Raw genomic sequence first — 19030 nt, forward strand, 5'->3', positions numbered from 1 at the left:
GCAGTTCTTTTGCACTCACCTTCCAGGAATCTCCGAAAACTCTGACCAATATTTTTTCATTTATTTTATGTTCAAAACAATAGCTTTTGTCCTTGAGAAAGAGTTTCTTGGGACATAAAAATATGGGGCCCCACTTTACCATCCTACAGTACTTGTGAACAGTATTCACGAACTCTGCATTGATTATTACTGTAGAGAATTCAGACACATTCATGAATGTTTTCTTTGTGTGTGTAGTTACCTAAAGAATACATTATTTATCTATGAAGTCCAACTGACATAGGAGATCAGCATGTATTATTTCCCTGTTCTGACAGGATGAAATAAAAGAGAACTGGGCAAAAGCAGAAAATGGTGCTGAAGGCATATTATATTTGCCCCTGATACTCATCCCCCTAAGAAACTCCCACTAGTCCCATGACAGTTTACAAATGCCATGGAAATACCTATTAGCTACCCTGCCTTTTCTAGAGATTTCAGAATAAACCACCTCTTAATTTGTGTATAATTGAAAGTGGGTATAAATATAGCTAACCAACAGCCCATATGCTGCTACTCTAAGTGCACTTTCCATGCTCCCTGCTCTGCACGGAGTAGCTACTGTGCTGTACACTGCCCCTTCAAAAAGCCTACACTCATCTGCTGCTGGCTCACTCTTAAATCCTTTCTTGAGCAAAGCCAAGGATCCTCCCATGCTAAGCCCAAATTTTGGGGCTTTCCTGTCTTGCACCATCAGGTGCCCAACAAGAAAGCAAGAAGTGAGAGAGCAGGTGAGGCAGTGATCTGGCAATCAGTAAGATGGCAAGAGATGATGAGGCAGCAGTTGAAGCTACAGAGCTGTAACCTGAACTATGTAACTCTAAAGAGCTGCCAACACTGCAAAGCTGTATATTAACCAAAGGCTCTTCCAAGGGCCATTTATTTCCTGGCAGAATGACAAAACTCAGCAAATAAACAAGTGGCTGCAGTGCTGCCACTTCATGTGGGACCCACTGCTCTGGCTGGCAGGTCAATGGTCTATACATAGATTCCCTTGTGGCAGATGAGCCTACCCATATCAAGGGAACCCAGTGGAGACATTTACTGGGACCCTAAGTTGGAGACTGGCCATTGCCATTTTGACTCCTGCAGACAGGTGAGTTTTCCCCCCAGCCCTGCCTTTGATATTGAAGGAAACAGCATACAACCCCCACTGCTGCTTTGTTTAAGTCAATTTTTTTCTGGGGTTTCCAGACCCCTAACTTGACAGACGACTACCTGCAGCAACAGACAGGTGGCCACCTAAACACTTTCTTTGGTGTCTCCATTTCTGGGTGTGTTCTCTGGTGGTTTGGGAACTACAGGGCACCCTTTGTGCAATTCTATTTACTCTTTCCTTCTCTTCCTTCATTAAAAAAAAATGAGATAAAAGAAGTTTTTAAAATCAAAATTACCATGATAACCACCTTGCTCATTTTCTGGTCTATAGCTTTCCTTGGATTAACTAAAAAGGCAAACAAAGTTTAGCCATGTAGACAGGTCATAATCTTTTCAAAAATAATTTGAAATTCCGTTATTTTTTATAAAGTGGTGAGTTTATATTGCCATCTTATGACTAGAATTCTGAGGTAGATGCTATTGAACCTTTGTGTGTATGTATACACATTTAGGTATTTTTATGTGTATGTACGTGTATTATGTGTTGTGTCTAGCATACTATCAAACTGCTTATAAGTAAGTGAATACTCATAAATTAAGTAAGCTCATATGCTTTTCTAGTTTATATGAATCTTGGGTAAATAAAATTGATTTTAAAATTATTAATAAAAATAGAAATGTCTTCAGAAATACACAAATAAGACTAACTTAAGATTGTAGGCTCAATAAAGACAGCTGAATCTTCTGAGTTATTGACAAAATAGTCATATGTTCAACTTTAAGAGTCGTACTTAGTGGTTTACCTAATGTTTAGACTTTAAAAATCATTAACCAGGATATAACTTTCAGTGATTATTAGCTTTGTCTAAGATTGCATTTTTTTCATAAATAATTTCAGTAAACTCCTAAAAATTAATAATGATAAATTAGGTAAATGAAATGAGATAAATGCTTATAGATGAACTTTTTGTGTAATTTAAAATTTTTAATTTGTTTTGGATGCTTACTGAGTGTCTGGCTCATTGACACTTAAGAGAGGATTTTTATATGGGAAAGCTTCTTTTTTTAATTATTGAATGTTTCTTATCTATAAAATATTAACATCAGAAAGACAGTTAAAATTTCTTGTTTCCTAGGTTCATATAAAATGTGCCAAAGACAATGTGTTTTTATTGAGAAAAAGAACAATTTTTTCTATTTCAACATTTATCGAAGGTTGATTTAAATTATGGACTTTAAAAGATTATAAAACCAGGTAGAGTAGGGGATAGAAATGTGAAGAAAATTGTGGATATAAAGATGTGTTTTTGGTAAAGAAAGATAGAAATAAAAGAGTAATTTTAAATAAGAAAGTATCTTCTACAATGACATGGTTTTGCTGTGTTCCTACCCAAATCGCATCTTGAATTGTAGTCCCCATAATCCCCATGTGTTGTGGGAGAGGGAGTTGGTGGGAGGTAATTGAATCACAATGGTGGTTGCCCTCATGCTGTTCTCGTTATAGTGAGTGAATTCTCGCAAGAGCTGATGGTTTTATAAGCCACTTTTCCCGCCTTTTGCTCATTCTGCTTCTCCTTGCTGCTGCCATGTGAGAAGGGATGTGTTTGCTTCCCTTTCTACCATGATTTTAAGTTTCCTGGGGCTTTCCCAGTCATGCTGAACTGTGAGTCAATTAAATCTCTTTCCTTTATAAATTACTGAGGTTTGGAAAGTTCTTTATAGCAGCATGGGAATGGACTAATACATATGGTAAGTTATTTTCCTAGAGTAAAATGACTGGTTATTAAGAGATAGTATAGGACAAGTCAGAAAGTCCAGGCATATCATAGATAACCTGTGTAAGTTCTGACAATGTTTGCGAAGGGCAATTTGTGAAGGAATTTTGTGTGTGATTAAGTTGACTGAAATTATAAGGGAATTGTTTTTGTTTTAATAGTCTTTGTAAAGACTGGTCTCCTATGTTAAAAACAAGTTTTCTCAACGTATTCTGAATGCCTGAGATGATAACTCTCTATTTCAGCTTTTTCATCAGCTCCTGACATTTTTTCCACTCCGATTCTAACTATTGCTATGGCCTGATGCTGAAATATTTTTATCTTAGAGGTCCATAAAAGCAATCTTTTTCTCCAGTATAGCTTGGTTCTAGATTATTGGTTATTTGAGATGTGTACCTTTATTTTTGCATTTTAGATTTTGACTCTTATATTGCTTAAAAAGGATTTTAAGGGTTAATGAGTGCATTCCCACCCCCATTCTCATATGGCCTGGAAAGTTTAGTTGGCTATAAGAAACCTGAAGAACTAACTTAAGACATTACAAAAACAGGGGTCAGACATGCATCATTATGCTCCCCATTTTGGAATCCAGGCCAGGTTCAAAAGGCCCTTTGAAAAGATGAGATGAAATATTGCCTCCTACCACAAGGGAAAGAATCAACTCCCCCGTTCATCCAGGTAATTAAGCTTACTATAAACTTGGAAAGAAGTATCCCCTGAGGATTAATTTCAACCAAAATGGGAAGGCCCTTATCAGATATTATTAAATACTTCCACTACTGTTTAACTTCTGGGGATCACTAACTGGGCACACTTGTCCAGAATATGTACATTTGCAAATTGGTGGAAGATCTCCACACCTATTTAAGATAACTAACATTCAGCCAGAAATGGTAAAATGATGCTGTGGGTAAGCATAAAAGCATATATTTTTCTGTTCTTTCTAATTGTAATTTTTCTATTCTACTGTTCTAGACAATTTCTCCCTGGTAAAGACCTCTTTTATCCCTGCTGTTGGAATTCAGTAAGTGGATTTCTAGTCAGTCTCTTGGATTTTACCTTTTCTAGGACCTTTAATAGCTATCTTGTTACAACTAATCATTAGTTCTTGCTTATTTAACCACTTAGTAAAATTTGTATCATCTACATCACAACAATTCAATGTAAAGACACTGCTGGCACAATGCTTCCAATGTGTCCTGTTTTCTGATCTGGAAGACAGACATTCTGCCTTTGGGTCCCTTAGATCCATAATCCAAAGGTTTATACTCCTCCAGTGCTGGGCTGGGCCTACCCTCATAAAATCAGCAGGCAGCAGTTAGAGAAGACAGACCTTTGCCCTTCTACAACACTTTAAGATTAAAGAGGAGTATATAATCTGTGACAGGAGAGTGAGGTAGGAGACTGCCAGTACTTATTTCCTGTCCTTAACAGGATGAAATGAAGAAACCAACTGAAACCAACAAATGGTGGCAAAGCCATCCTCTCATTGCACTCATTGCTCATCAGCATAAGATATTGTCACCAGCACCATGACAGTTTACCAATGCCATGGCAACACCTGGAAATTACCATGTCTTTTCTAGAGATTTCTAAATACCTTGCCCCTTAATTTCCATATAATTAAAAGTGGGTATACATATAGCTAGCCAAGAGCCCATACACACAGGGTGCACTACCTGTGAGTTAGCCCTTCTCCACAAGAAACAGCCACTCTGCTACATACTGCCACTTCAATAAATCTGCTTTCTTCAACCATCAGCTTGCTTTTGTATTCTTTGTTGAGTAAAGCCAAGAACCCTCCTGAGCCAACCCCAGCTTTGGGGCTGCCCTGCTTTACATTGCAATAACTTCTTTTACATATTTAAATTTACATTTATATTAACTTGTTATTATGAGCCCTTCTGAGTCAACTTCACTTTGCATATTACATGAACATCTTTTAGATGCAAGGCTTCTTTCATTTCAGGAAAGATTCCTTAAATTATATATTTAAGTATTTTATTTTGCTTTATTATTTTGATTTCAGTTGGATATTCCTGTTAGGGACACATGGTATGTTATTCTCTTTACTCTGTTTTTTTTTTTTTTTTTTTTTTTTTGAGATGGGGTTTCACTCTTGTCACCCAGGCTGTAGTGCAATGGCACAACCTCAGCTCACTGAAAACTCTTCCTCCTGGGTTCAAGCAATTCTCCTGCCTCAGCCTCCTGAGTAGCTGGGATTACAGGCATCTGCCACCACACCTGGCTAATTTTTGCAGTTTTAGTAGAGATGGGGTTTCACCATGTTGGCTAGCTAGTCTTGAACTCCTGACCTCAGGTGATCCACCTGCCTCTGCCTCCCAAAATGCTGGGATTATAGGCATGAGCCACTGTGCCTGGCCTGCTCTTCATATTTTCTTACTCTTTTGTCCTTTATTTCTTTTTTAGCTTGTTTTTCTTTGTCAATTACATTGCTTGTAGTTTATAATGCAATATCTGTGGGATCTATTTTCCTTTGCACTCGTGTTAGTTTAGTATTCATTTCTCAAATTGCTTTTTTTTCCCGCTCTATTTCTTCAGTTCTATAAGTTTTCCTTTCACCCTCTCATTTGGCCTGTATACTGCCTCTTGTTTTCCGGTATTTCTATTTCTGATTTCCTGTCTTGGTGTTTGGTCTTCTGTCATAGCTAGAATTACTTCATGTACTTCAAAAATTAATATATAAAATTCATGTTAGAAATTTAATTTGTGTACACTGCACACACACACACAAACACTCTTAGTGGCTACATTTTCTCCTAATTTCATTTCTCTTTCCTTACTTTGTATCTTCTGATGGTTACTGTCTTTAGTCGTTTTTATGATAATACAAATATGTAAATGATATGATTTTTTGCAGAAATATCAAAGGCAGATGATCCCTATGCAAAAGGTTGAGAAATCAAAGAAGTTGTCACATTTATATCTTCAATGTTGTCCTCCCCTGTAGATACAGGGATAGGTAGTTCCTTAAGAATATAGTCCCCAGGTTGTAATCTCACTTAAGTACATTCTTTCTCCCACCAACATTCACCTGACTCCTTCCTTCACTGACTATTGCATCAAATAATAAGACCTTTCCTTCCTTCTCTCAGTCTTGGGCCTCTCTTAATGTTTTCTAATTCTAGCTCCTCTCATCATTCATGCTCTGTTCAATCCTGGGCCTGATCACAGAAGTGCTAGTCAAGGTGAGGCCTGGACCTTTGGGTAGCGGTTACTGGCTTGTCCATTTGGAGATCTGTTACCTCCCCACCTCCACCCCACTGCAGCTCCTTCCTTTGTTCCTTTCTTGTCACCCAGCTGTAGTCTTTTGCCTTGATTCTGCTGTTGTTGGTTCTTTCTGGCCTACATACATACAATTAGAGGAACATGTTTTTTGTTTGTTTGTTTGATTTTTATACTTTTTTGTCATCTAAATTTAACCTAGGTTAAAAGAGTGTCTGTCTTTGTATGTGTGCACTTGCCTGTCCTCCTTGTAGCACTGCAAAGGTTTTAGGACACTAAATAGAAAACGTCAGAACTAAGCTGACTTTATTCCTAGTAGATCCTCTCTCTCTCTCTCATGGAAGAGTTTTGCTCTGTCACCTGGGCTGGAGTGCATTGGCATGATAGCTCACTGAAACCTCCACTTCCTATGTCGAAGCAATTCTCATCTCTCAGCCTCCCAATTAGCTGAGATTATAAGCATGTACCAACACACTTGGCTAATGTTTGTATTTTTAGTAGAGACAGGGTTTCACTATGTTGTCCAGGCTGGTCTCAAACTTCTGGCCTCAAGTGATCCACCCTGCTTGGCCTCCCAAAGTGTTGGGATTACAGGTGTGAGCCACCACACACGGCCCCTAGTGGACCCTCTATTTAAAAAACAATCTTCATATATAATATAAAACTGAACACATCATTACCTTATTAAAATATCTATGCATTATGAAGAATTAAATGTGAAGTAAGACTTAGATGTGCATGAAAGAGGTGTGTCTTTCTGGTGTGTGTTAAACTGTGGAATGTTGAACCTTAGTAACCCTGGACTATGATTTTTAGTGATTGAAGTTAATTAGGTGTGCTTCCTCTTTAATTTTTACATTGAAGAAAACATCTACCTTCTAAACTTATAAAAATTCTATAAGTAGTTACATATTTTTCTGGTAAGGTAAAATAATTCTGTAAGAGAAAAAAGTGGAACATTGATTTTGCAAAAGGGGAGTTTTAAAATAAAACCTGATCATGAATAGAACAAGGCCGATTTATCTTAGGTTCAGTTGGCACGATGTCTTAGATTAGCACAAATTATTTTTCAACTAAAGCCAAACATACTGGACATAGATAACAAATGGAAAAAGTAAGTAATATGCTGAAATTTCTCACATAAAGACATGCTGAGTTTCTTTGTTGTGTTTTGTTATCTTAAGTTGGATGACAACTAATTGTCAATGAAAATTTTCAAAGTCCTCAACATATTGGAGGTAATAGAATTTTACAAAATGTTTGTATATCTTGAAAGAAAATAGAGTCATTCTGCAGGGAAGCTACTTAGCTTCTTTCAAAGTTTATTCAAAACCTTAAGGTTACCATTGAAATTAATCAAATGAAACTTAAATATTACAATGAAATGTACTTATATTAATAACCTCAGAAAAATGAATTGTTACATTCCATATGAAAGCAAGACTCATAGTGGAGCAATTGTGCTATTGACCTTAAAATGTTTGTTATGTGGTCAAGCTGATACAATTTTATAAGCAGAAAGTTTCAGAACAGAATTAAATATTTAAATGCAACTGTATTGGTGAGCTATTAGAAAGGCAGGGAGAGATGTACGAAATCTTTTCATCCCGCTTGGAAGAGAGTAAAGCTATGAATGTTTACATCTTACTTTGCTTTTGTTTGGTATGTACATGCTGGAAACTCAAGAAAAACTCATAGTTAAAAATTTTTCACACATTAGGAGAAAAAAAATTAGATATTTGGATATATTTTTATTTTATTATGAAAAGCCTAGGCAAAAATTAGCCAATATTGATACTGAAACTGAAAGCTAAGGCAGAAACACACACTCTAAACAACGCACACACACAAACACACACACGTATACAAAAATGATGGCTCCTCCAGAAGCTGTTGCCAGCTTTATTTTCCCAAGAAGATGGGGAAAATATCATGAGTTTTTGGCTTCTTCCTCTATCCTCATCTAAATCCAATCTTGCAATCATACAGAAGGAATTTGGAGATTTTCAGATCTGTGAAAGTAAATATGAAGTCTCTGAAATCTTTGTGTAAGAATAAAATGGTTGGTTGCCAGTGAGAGATGGAAGAAGGGAGCTGAAAAATGTGCATTCCATAATCAAGGACTTCTAGCTAAAGAATAAGAAAAGTAAGATCTTTATACTTGTGTTTATTTCTTGCCCCCAAATTGCCATTAGTGTATCACTACTCACCACAGTATTCTAGAAGCAGCTGTATCAACTTACAACAGACCAAGGAGGTCCTTAGGGACTAGTTAGATTAGGGCACGGATTTCAACAGATTCAGAGGAAGACTCTAGTTTCAGAGAGTTGTCTTGTCCCCAGAACATACAGCCTACGGTCCAAGGCAGTGTTCTTTGTTTCATTTTGTTTGTAAGATGAACACCTCTAACTTATTAAGGGCAGCATTTTCTGGTATGTGTTGGCGAAAGTGGTTGGAGAGAGCTGGTGAATGAGTAGCACTGAGGCACAAACCCTAATACCAGCCAACTTTGTTGACAGCTCAGGAAAACAGGTCAAGACAGCTAAAAGGAGGAAGTGCTACATAAAGACAGAAAACTAAGTAAGCTATGTGTTATGGCAAAGAATTAATGGGATGAATAAACAAAAATCTCAATAGACTTTATCCACAGGAAGATATAGAAAGATATTGGAAATATAACTTAGGCCAAACAGCTAGGCATAAAGAAGAGTCTATTGGAGATGCTGGGTGTCTACAAAATTTAAAAATAAGGCCAAAATGTGATAAAATAAAACTAAGAGAAGCTTAAAGCATTGAATGAACACTGCCAAGAAATGATCTTGATCTATTTAGTGAGAGAAAAAAAAAGCATAGTAAAATATTGCATATTTTGAAATGAAGCAGAAATAAGTTGTAATATTAGAGTACTGCTAATGAATAAAAATAGACTATACTCACCAAACAAAAGCTAGAGACATAGGTTTGCATAGAAAGGAAACATCTGTAAGATGGGGAGTTCATAAGAAATACTTCAAATAAGAATAATACTGAAAGCTTGAAAATGACCAATTGGAAAAAATATAACAAGATAACAACATTAAAAAATGCAGCAATTTTATGTTAAACAATACAAATTTTTGATAGAAGTTATAAATATGAATGAGTGCTCTATATTAACAAAGTAAATAATATAATCAAGAAGATATAATTAACATAATTATCATTAGCATATAAATACATAACAAAATAACTTAAAAACCAAAAAACTGACAGCACTAAAGAGGAAATAGACAAATCAGCAATTCTTGCTTGATATTTTGTCATAAACTTTACAGAATCTGAGGAATTAAACAGAGAAAATGTAATAAACATATTGATTATTGGAATAACATGATTAAGAAGAACAAATATTCTACATATTTTTTAGACATAAAGTAATAAATATTTCTAAATAGTGTATTTACAGTCATTTTAATACATACATAAAATTTTTGTCCAACAAAGACAACAGTCATAATTTCCAAGAATACATGGAGCATTCATGAACAGTAACTGTGTCTTGACCTACAAATGATACATCAAAAATTCCAAAAAATTTCTGTTTTTCACATATATTCTCTGTCAGCATACAATGGTCTTATTAATTAATAGGTATAGTCTAGCATTAAAATTATATATAAATTTAACTTGAAATTAGTACACTCTTGGGTTAAAGAGCAACCTAATTCCAAAAGAAACTATAAAGATCTTACAGAAAATTGACTTATAATTACTTATAATTATATATATAATTACTAACATATATAATATATATAATATAATATAATGTATTTATAATATAATATATATAATATAATATATTTATAATATAATATATTATATAATATATTATATTTATAATATAATATATTATATAATATATTATATTTATAATATAATATATTATATTATATTATATATATTTATAATATAATATATAATATAATATATTATTTATAATATATATAATATATTATTTATAATACAATATATAATATAATATATTTATAATATATCATATATATTATATATAATATATACATATATTTGAAATAGAGTCCCACTGTGTCGCCAGGCTAGAGTGCAGTGGCATGAACTTGGCTCACTGCCACCTCCGCCTCCCGCATTCAAGCGATTCTTCTGCCTCCACCTCCCGAATAGCTGGGATTACAGGTATGTGCTGCCACGCCCCGCTAATTTTTGTATTTTTAGTAGAGACAGGGTTTCACCATGTTGGCCAGGATGGTCTCGATCTCTTGACCTCGTGATTTATCTGTTTTGGCCTCCCAAAGTGCTGGGATTACAGGTGTGAGACACTGCACCCAGCCTTGAATCTATTAAACACAGCTAAACCAGTGGTACTTAGAGAAACATTCATATTTAGCTATAAAAAATACAAAAAAAAACCCCAGAAAGACAGAAAATAAATAAAACATAATGAAAAGATAACAAAGGGAATCATAAAGATAAGGGCAGAATTCAAAAAGATAAATATTTCAAGATTATGGAAAGCCAAACTGGTTAGGGTTTGGGTTCCCTTTAAGACTATCCTTTCAGCCATCATTTAGTGAATTTAGTGGATATGACAGAGTAAAAAGATAAATAATAGACTGCAAAGAGATATTCCAATGCCTAAACTCCCTAAGGAGTTAATATTTTAAAATATAATAAATAGCTCAAACAAATTAGAAAAAATCAGAAAACAAACAAAAAATGGACAAAATATCTGAATAGATAATTACTACTAAAGTGATCAAGAGTTCTGGACCAAAAAAGTATTTCTCACTAATAATCAGATAAATACACATTACAACAATGTGATACATTTTGACACCCTTCAGACTGTTGAAAATAAGTTACTCAAATAATACTAATTTGGCTAACTTGTAGAGAAAAAGGAAATTTCATGTGTTGCTAGTAAGAGTATAATATGATACGTCCATTTAAGTGAGCAAACTAGCCATATTTAGTGAAAATGATTGTGCATACCCTATCTCTTTTCTTGAGGAAATATGCTGCAGAGAATCCCCTGCAAAGGAACTATATATGAATTGGTTTATCACAGCACTATTTGTGGTTGCAGAGAGTTGGTTACAACTGAAGTGACCATTACAGGAGCTGGGGATATTGTTATTGCCAGCGAATCCATATGAGTCTGTAGCAACTTCAATTCTTGCCTCCTCAGAAGAAATAATTTGACTGAGGGGCATAAGGCAGAGTGAGATACTGAGGCAAGTTTTAGAGCAGGAGTGAAAGCTTATGAAAAAGCTTTAGAGCAGAAATGAAATGAAGCAAAATACACTTGAAAGCAGGCCAAGTGGGCAACTTAAGAGATCAAGTGTGCCCTGTTTGATTTCTAACCCTGTTTTATATGTTGGCATACTTCTGGGGTCTTGCCTCCCTTCTCCCTAATTCTCTTGGCATGGGCTGTCCACATACACGGTGACTGGCTAGCACTTGGGAGGTGACCATGTGCAGTGTATTTACTGGAGTTGTACACATGCTCACTTGAGGTGTTCTTCCCTTACCAAATGTTCCTAGGTCATATACCAGTTAAATTGTACCATTTTGCCTCTCAGTGAACATGCTTGAACCCACTCACCCAACTCCTGAGATCTTCTCAGGAAACTGCTGATCACCAGTTTCAGGTTTTTTTCATTAGGAGACTGCCTTTCCCTGGATCTGACTGCTACTGTTTTAGTGAGACAGTTTACAACCATCTGACCATCACCTGATGGTTGCCTGACATTCCTGGTGGAGTGGGGGAGCCCTCTCCTGCCCTGCTCATGCTGACCTACTGTAACTGTATGAGCGACATTAGATCTATGTATGTGTGCATGCGTGTGTAGAATCTGTGAAAAGAAAATAAACCTTGGAACCCCCAAATCACTAAGCCAAAGGGAAAAGTCAAGCTGGGAACTGCATCAAGTACACCTGCCTCTCATTTTACTCCTAAATAAGAGAGCTACAAATATTTTTTGTTTGTTTTACAATAAGCTACATACCTCCCTCACAATTTGCCCACTAGGAAATACCTTGTGGGCCCCATGATCTTTACTGTAAAACGGTTCTGTTGAACGTCACCATGACAGTGTATATCGATAGCTTATCTTCACAGATGCCGGAAAGGACAGAACTCTAAGTCATCTCTCGGCTCACCTGAGACAAATGCATATCTGATTGTTTCCTCTGATGTAAAAATGCAGATTCACTGAGCTAGAGGGCGTAAGTGACAATTCCTTTACTCGTCTCTTACATGTAAATTATGTATTTGGTGAAAGGCTGATCAGAGACTCAGAAGATTCAACCGTTTGGTTTCTTATTTACCCACACCTTTGTAGAATTTCTTCCTTTTTCCCCAACGTCCACGTTTTCCCTTTTAAATATTGAAGCTCTCAAAATCATATTTGGAGAAGGCACAGACCTACTTCTTGGGTGCATGTCCTTAAACTTGGCAAATTAAACTTTCTAAATTGATTGAGACCTGTCTTAGATACATTTTGGTTCACAAATCCATGCATGTAATGAAATATTATATGTATTATTATGTTAGGGATGCTGTAACAAAATCCCAGAGACTGAGTGACTTAAACAACTGAAATTTATTTTCTCACCATTCTGAAGGCTAGAAGCCCAAGATCAAGGTGTCATCAGGGATAGCTTCCCTGAGTCCTTTCTCCTTGGATGACAGGCTCTCTTGTTTATTATTCACATTGTATTTTCCCTGTGTACACCTGCCTCCAACGTCTCCTCTTCTTCTTATAATCCACCAGTCATATTGGATTTGGGTTTCATTTTAACTCAACCATCTCTTTAAAGACCTTTTCTTCACATACAATTACATTCCAAGGTACTGGAGACTTGTAACTTCACCAAATAAACTGTAGGGAGACACAATTCGGTCCATAACATAAAGCAGTTAAAATTCGATGCTCCAAAGTACGTCTGGCAACCCAGATAGAATTTGAAAACTGTTGAGTGAAAAAATATAAGAAATATAATTCTACCTATAGCTCAACAAGTTTTTTTGATAATTTACAAACACATAGACAATAAATAATTACCATATGTTGTAGAGAAGGCATATATGTATATATACACACATATATATGTGTATATATATGATATTTGACATAAAAGTTGGAGCCAATGAAAGAGTGATAGACTAGAACTGAAATTTGGGTAAAAAGAGAATAAACACTAAAAGAAATGGCCTTGTACGGACTGATGATGATTGCATCCTATAAACTGAGGAGTTTGATAAAATCTACTTTCAAAATTGAGGTTAAGATTTTTAAAGCTGACAATAAGTGTGTGCAGATAGCTATGTTGCATAGACTTACATTACATTCACATTTGAAGGCATTTTTAAATGTTTAGTTGACACTGTCACAGTCATTATTAATTTTATTGCTGTAGTATCATTAAACTACACAATAATTATTGGGTTTATACAGAGGGGACACAAACAGGTAGAAGGACATTAGTTTTAGAAAAGAGGTTGGACAGAAGGAATAAAATAAGAGCCCACAGTAGACACTGGGGTACAAGATTAACGTGTGGTTACAACAAAACTAAATTGACATCAACTTCTGTTGTTGCAGGGGTGAATATTCTTACAAAGAATAACACGGTAGCAGAATCTGTTGCTGGACTTGTTTTCATCTATAAGAGCTGGGGAGCTAAAGGATAATAGAGGACATTATTTAGAGCCAACAGCATGGAGAAGAACAATAATATCTTCACCTGAATTTTTGTCTGGTATCCTGGCCAAACTATATGGGTTGAATAAATTCAAAGCTTGACCCTGAGCTGTTAGAGATTATTTCATTTTTCCCCTGAAATAAAGAGAGTTCTGTTTATACATAGAATTTAAATACAGATAACCTCACTGGGGCCTCTACCTCAAAATGACTTTATGTTCCAGCTAGATTTCTTTCTATTTTTTTTTTTTGTACAAATTAAGCATAATTTGAGCTTCATTGAGTTTCTCACCTAAACATTTAATTCTTTGTGATCACGTAATATAGCAAGAACTGTACATAATAGTTACTACTCATTTGTGAAATAAATAATCATTGATTACCTACTGCGTACCAGGAAATATCCTAAAAACAAAATATTAAAGACACGCTGTCAATAGTTTATCTCATATTCTTATAAAACAAATAAACTAATACAAACACAGCATCATTTCCAGCACTGAAGAAGGTGTGTTCTACTTGAGAAACTGGTGGTAAGTCCAACTGGAAATGTTTTGGAGGCAACTGGCTACATGTGTCAGAATCTTAGAATGTGGCCAGGCTATATAAATTTTGAAGTCATTTACATCTGAGTGATGGTGAAGCCACAAAAGTAGATTAAATTGCTTAAAGAGAGTTTGTGGAATACTTGATTTAACATTAACTTTAATTTAATTTGATAACTTGGTTGTTTATAATCCATGTTTGTAACATATTGTTCATGGAACCATCTTACCTGTTCATGACTTAACAACTATGAAGTGTATTTTTTTATTTGGATTTTGTTATAATTTATAATGGGAAGCAACATTAAGCCATAGAAACAACCTTGTCTTTCCAAACATGCTGACAAGGATTGAAATCTAGTGTGACACTTGATTTCTGAGTGGATACAATGAGGAACCCAATGTAAAATGCATAGCACCTACTTTGAATTAACAGTGAACATTTTATTAAATGTTATCAGATTTCGTTCTTTGTAAATTTGCCATTTGTGTGGACATGGAACAATAATTTGATTACAATAAATAGTTATGGATTATTGTAAGATATTGAGTGTCTCAATAAGAAACCAAGATTTTAATTGACTCTAAACAAAGAAAACATCCAGGGGCAAATGAGACAGAAAAGAAAGGGTTCTATATTTCCATCCTCCATGAAGCATTATTGTTTCTTCCCTTCCACTGAACTTTTGGTTATTCTTGCTCTGAAACTCAGTCAAAAAGCCTGTGATTTAGGCTTTTAGTGCCTCTAGAGTCTACTAGGAGAAAATTATGCCTGGCATGATAGAAAGAAAATGGATTTAGAAATCAAATCCTGTTTCAGGTCTTAAACTCATGTTAACACACCATGAACTGAGAGGCATTACTACATTCTGGGGGTCTTCAGTTTTACTATCTGTAAACGGAGGTTGTATATATTTGCACTGCATATATAATGGAGCTGTGATGAGAACAGGATAAAATGAGTATATATTAAAGTGGTATTAAAAACATGATATTATACGTTTACTTATACTTAAAGGGCCTATTACCATGTTCTTCTCAGTATTTTAAAACAATATGAGAATGTCAACACTTTATTTTATTTCATCTAATTAAATATGCTGTCATACTTGCCAAGAAATGAGACTGACTCTACTAGCACATGGAGCTTTTCATCTCAATTTTTTTTTTTTTGCTTTTTTTCTGTGTTGTCATCGGTCTATGATTACTTTTTTTGCAGTCAGTTTGTGCAAATACTTCTTTTATATGAAGTTGTGCTATGAATTACTGAAATTTATAATAATTATACTTTTTTTTCACTGATTCAAAGGTACTATTACTTAGAAAAAAAAGCACCATTATTTTATGTTGAACTAAGGAGACAAAAAAAGCACGAACACTTAAACTCCAACACACCTCAATCTTAACTTCGGAGTTGTTAAAATTTCAAGAACTATGCCTATAGGGTATGTGGCAAATGTTAATAAATGGTGTCTTAAATATGTATAAATATTATAATTTAAAAATCAGTTTTTGCATACATTGTCTCATCTCACCATGGCAGGATATTCATATTTCCCTTGATACAGAGCGTTGGAGGTCAGGCTTGGTGGCTCATGCCTGTCATTCCTGTGCTTTGGGAAGTCAAAGCAGAAGAACCACTTGAGTTCCAGGCCAGCCTAGGCAACACAGCAAGACCTCATCTTTACAAAAAGATGAAAATAAGTAAAGTGAAGTTAGCTGGGCAGGGTAGCATGCACCTGTAGTTCTAACTATTCAGAAGGATGAGGTGGGAGTATTGCTTCAGCACGGGAGTTTCAGGTTACAGTGAGCTATTGATATAGGAGTTAAGAAAAAATCACTTAGGCAGAGAATGAGGGTATAGGAGTCCTTGCTAAGGCTTTTCTTTTTAATGAAAAGCAGCCCCAAATCATTTTCTAACAAAGAACAGCCTGTAAAGTCGAACTGCAGACATAGACAAGATGGGAGCTTACATAGGTGAATGATGCCAGGTACTAGGAACTAGACATGTTCAAGATGGTGGCTCCATCTTCTCTTCTCTGTCAGCCACATGTACTGTAAGGAACAGATAAGATGGCCCCAGTCAAGTGGAGAATTCATTTGCATAATAAGATTAGAGTGGGGCGACCAGCCTTCCCCGAGCTCTATGTAAACACCACACCTGATTGAGCCAATCTGTGAGCCAAATGTTAATCTGACACTGCCTCCTCAAGCTGGACTGTAAAATCCCCCACATCTAATGCCAGCCAGTCTTCCCTCTTGGAAGTGATAGGTGACAATGTGCTAGCAGCCCTCACTCTCAGCACCTCCTCCGCCTCAGCGTCCACTCTGGCGGTACTTGAGGAGTCCTTCAGCCCGCCACGGCACTGTGGGCGCCCCTCTCTGGGCTGGCTGAAGCCGGAGCCCCCTCCCTCTCCTTGCTGGGAAGGGTGGAGAGAGAGGATCCTGCCGGAACCAGGGTTGCGAGCCGGACTCGCGGGCCAGTGCGAGTTCCAGCAGGCGCAGGCACCATGGGCCCCACACAGGAGCGGCTGGCCGGTGCCACCGGCCCAGGGTAGTGAGGGGCTTAGCACCCGGGCCAGCAGCTGCGGAGGTTGCGCCGGGTCCCCCAGCAGTTCCGGCCCGCCAGTGCTGCACTCAAATTCTTGCTGGGTTTAGCAGCCTCCCCACGGGGCAGGTCTCCGGACCTGCAGCCCGCCACGTCTGAGCTCCCCGCCTGGAGTGGACCGCTCCCCCGTGGCCCGATCACACTGCTGCACTCTAGCCTGGTCAACAGAGCAAGATCTTATCTCCAAAAAAATAAAAATAATAAAAAAATAATAAAAATAGTGAAACTATAATTTACAAAACATAATTTACATAACATCACAGAGTATAGTATATTTTGGGAACAACCTAGGTTTTCTTGTAAGGGACTTGGTCTTTCTTTTGTATCACGGTTTTTTTTTTTTTTTTTCTTTTGAGACGGAGTCTCGCTCTGTCGCCCAGGCTCTGTGCGGCGGCACCATCTCGCCTCACTGCAAGCTCCACCTCCTGGGTTCACGCCATTCTCCTGCCTTAGCCTCCCTCCCGAGTAGCTCGAACTACAGGGGCCCGCCAACATGTCCATTTAATTTTTTTGTATTTTTAGTAGAGACGGGGTTTCACCGTGTTAGCCAGGATGATCTTAATCTCCTGACCTGGTGATCTGCCCGCCTCAGCCTCCCAAAGTGCTGATTACAGGCGTGAGCCACTGTGCCCAGCCTGTGTCATGTATTTTAATGGAAAAGTGAGAAGATACAATTCGACAGTCACAGAAACTTGGAAGTGAAGGGAATAATTGAGGCACTAGTTTACCTTCTCCACTAAGGCAGAGATCTATTCTATTTAGCAGTTTATTTGCTGGCTTAGATTGAGCGCTTCTCCCAATATTAAAGTTTGACTTAGGCAATTAGTATGACCCAGTGAATAGAGAGATTTAGGAGTCTATCAGTCATGATGAAATGAGAATGCTAATGGAAATACACGCATGCACACACACACAAACACACGTATCTTAGTTTGGATGCACTCAATCATACTTTTCACAGATAACCACGAACAAAAGAAAGATGGTGAGATAGTTGAAAATATTAAGACTTGACGGCATCTATAAATAAAACAAACACAGACTGCATCTTGCTCACAGAAAAATTCTGATCTCACTCAGTAGGTTTTTTTTTTTCCTAATACCCAACGTGAATTGTTCTTTTTTTTTTTTTTTTTTTTTTTTTTTTTTTTTTGAGACAGAGTCTCGCTCTGTTGCCCAGGCTGGAGTGCAGTGGCCGGATCTCAGCTCACTGCAAGCTCCGCCTCCCGGGTTCACGCCATTCTCCTGCCTCAGCCTCCCGAGTAGCTGGGACTACAGGCGCCCGCCACCTCGCCCGGCTAGTTTTTTGTATTTTTTAGTAGAGACGGGGTTTCACGGGATTAGCCAGGATGGTCTCGATCTCCTGACCTCGTGATCCGCCCGTCTCGGCCTCCCAAAGTGCTGGGATTACAGGCTTGAGCCACCGCGCCCGGCCGAATTGTTCTTTATCAAACAGAATATTAAAATTACTTCTCACTGTCTTAAATTTAGGTGAGGAATGAAGCCAATAGATGTTACATTTCAAATTTAGACTGTGATACTGGCAGCAAGTCTTCTTCACATAGTCAGTGACAAACTGGCACGACAGGAGGACCTGCCCCTTCCTAAACCTTCCATAGCAATCCTTAAGCAATTAAGTAACAACACAGCAAGGGATCGGGGGCTTTCGTCTTGAGTACCACCCACACTGTATTCAGTTATGCCTGACCCAATGTTCTCCCCATGAGCTGGCTGGAGAAACTCATGTTATGCCTGTGCTCCAGTTCTGTTTTTGAAGCAGCACCATGTAGTATTTACAGTCTTTTCCTCACTGCTTAATCACTCACTATAGATCACAATGCAGAATATCCAAAAGAGATGTCTTGGTTTTATCCAAAATATAGGAGGCACAAGAAACAGGCTAGAACAAATGCAATCAGGAGAGACAAAGCAATCAAGAGAACTAGATCATGTTAGAACTGTATGAGAAGGAATTAAAGCTATCTATGATTGATATAT

At 37.0% G+C, this 19030-nt stretch overlaps 1 protein-coding gene across 13 annotated transcripts in view; it reads left to right on the forward strand.

Moving 5' to 3' along the window:
- The first annotated feature begins 807 nt into the window (after positions 1-807).
- LOC144336469 (uncharacterized) overlaps positions 808-19030 on the forward strand; it is a 39228-nt gene continuing 21005 nt past the window's right edge. For 3 of the 13 annotated variants that reach the window (XR_013408312.1, XR_013408313.1, XM_077975124.1), the window contains exon 1: positions 808-1135. Coding sequence is in view for 2 of the 13 variants with exons in the window: in XM_077975124.1 (XP_077831250.1) it covers positions 1043-1135 (93 nt within the window). In the remaining 11 variants the exon portion in view is untranslated. Of the gene's footprint in view, positions 1136-3887; positions 3937-10232; positions 10350-12281; positions 12402-13780; positions 14967-19030 lie in introns of those variants that run through there. The other 10 variants (XR_013408309.1, XR_013408306.1, XR_013408304.1 and 7 more) reach the window with 10 other exon arrangements.

Source organism: Macaca mulatta, chromosome 18 (assembly GCF_049350105.2).
Source record: "Macaca mulatta isolate MMU2019108-1 chromosome 18, T2T-MMU8v2.0, whole genome shotgun sequence".
Classification (NCBI taxonomy): Eukaryota; Metazoa; Chordata; class Mammalia; order Primates; family Cercopithecidae; genus Macaca; species Macaca mulatta.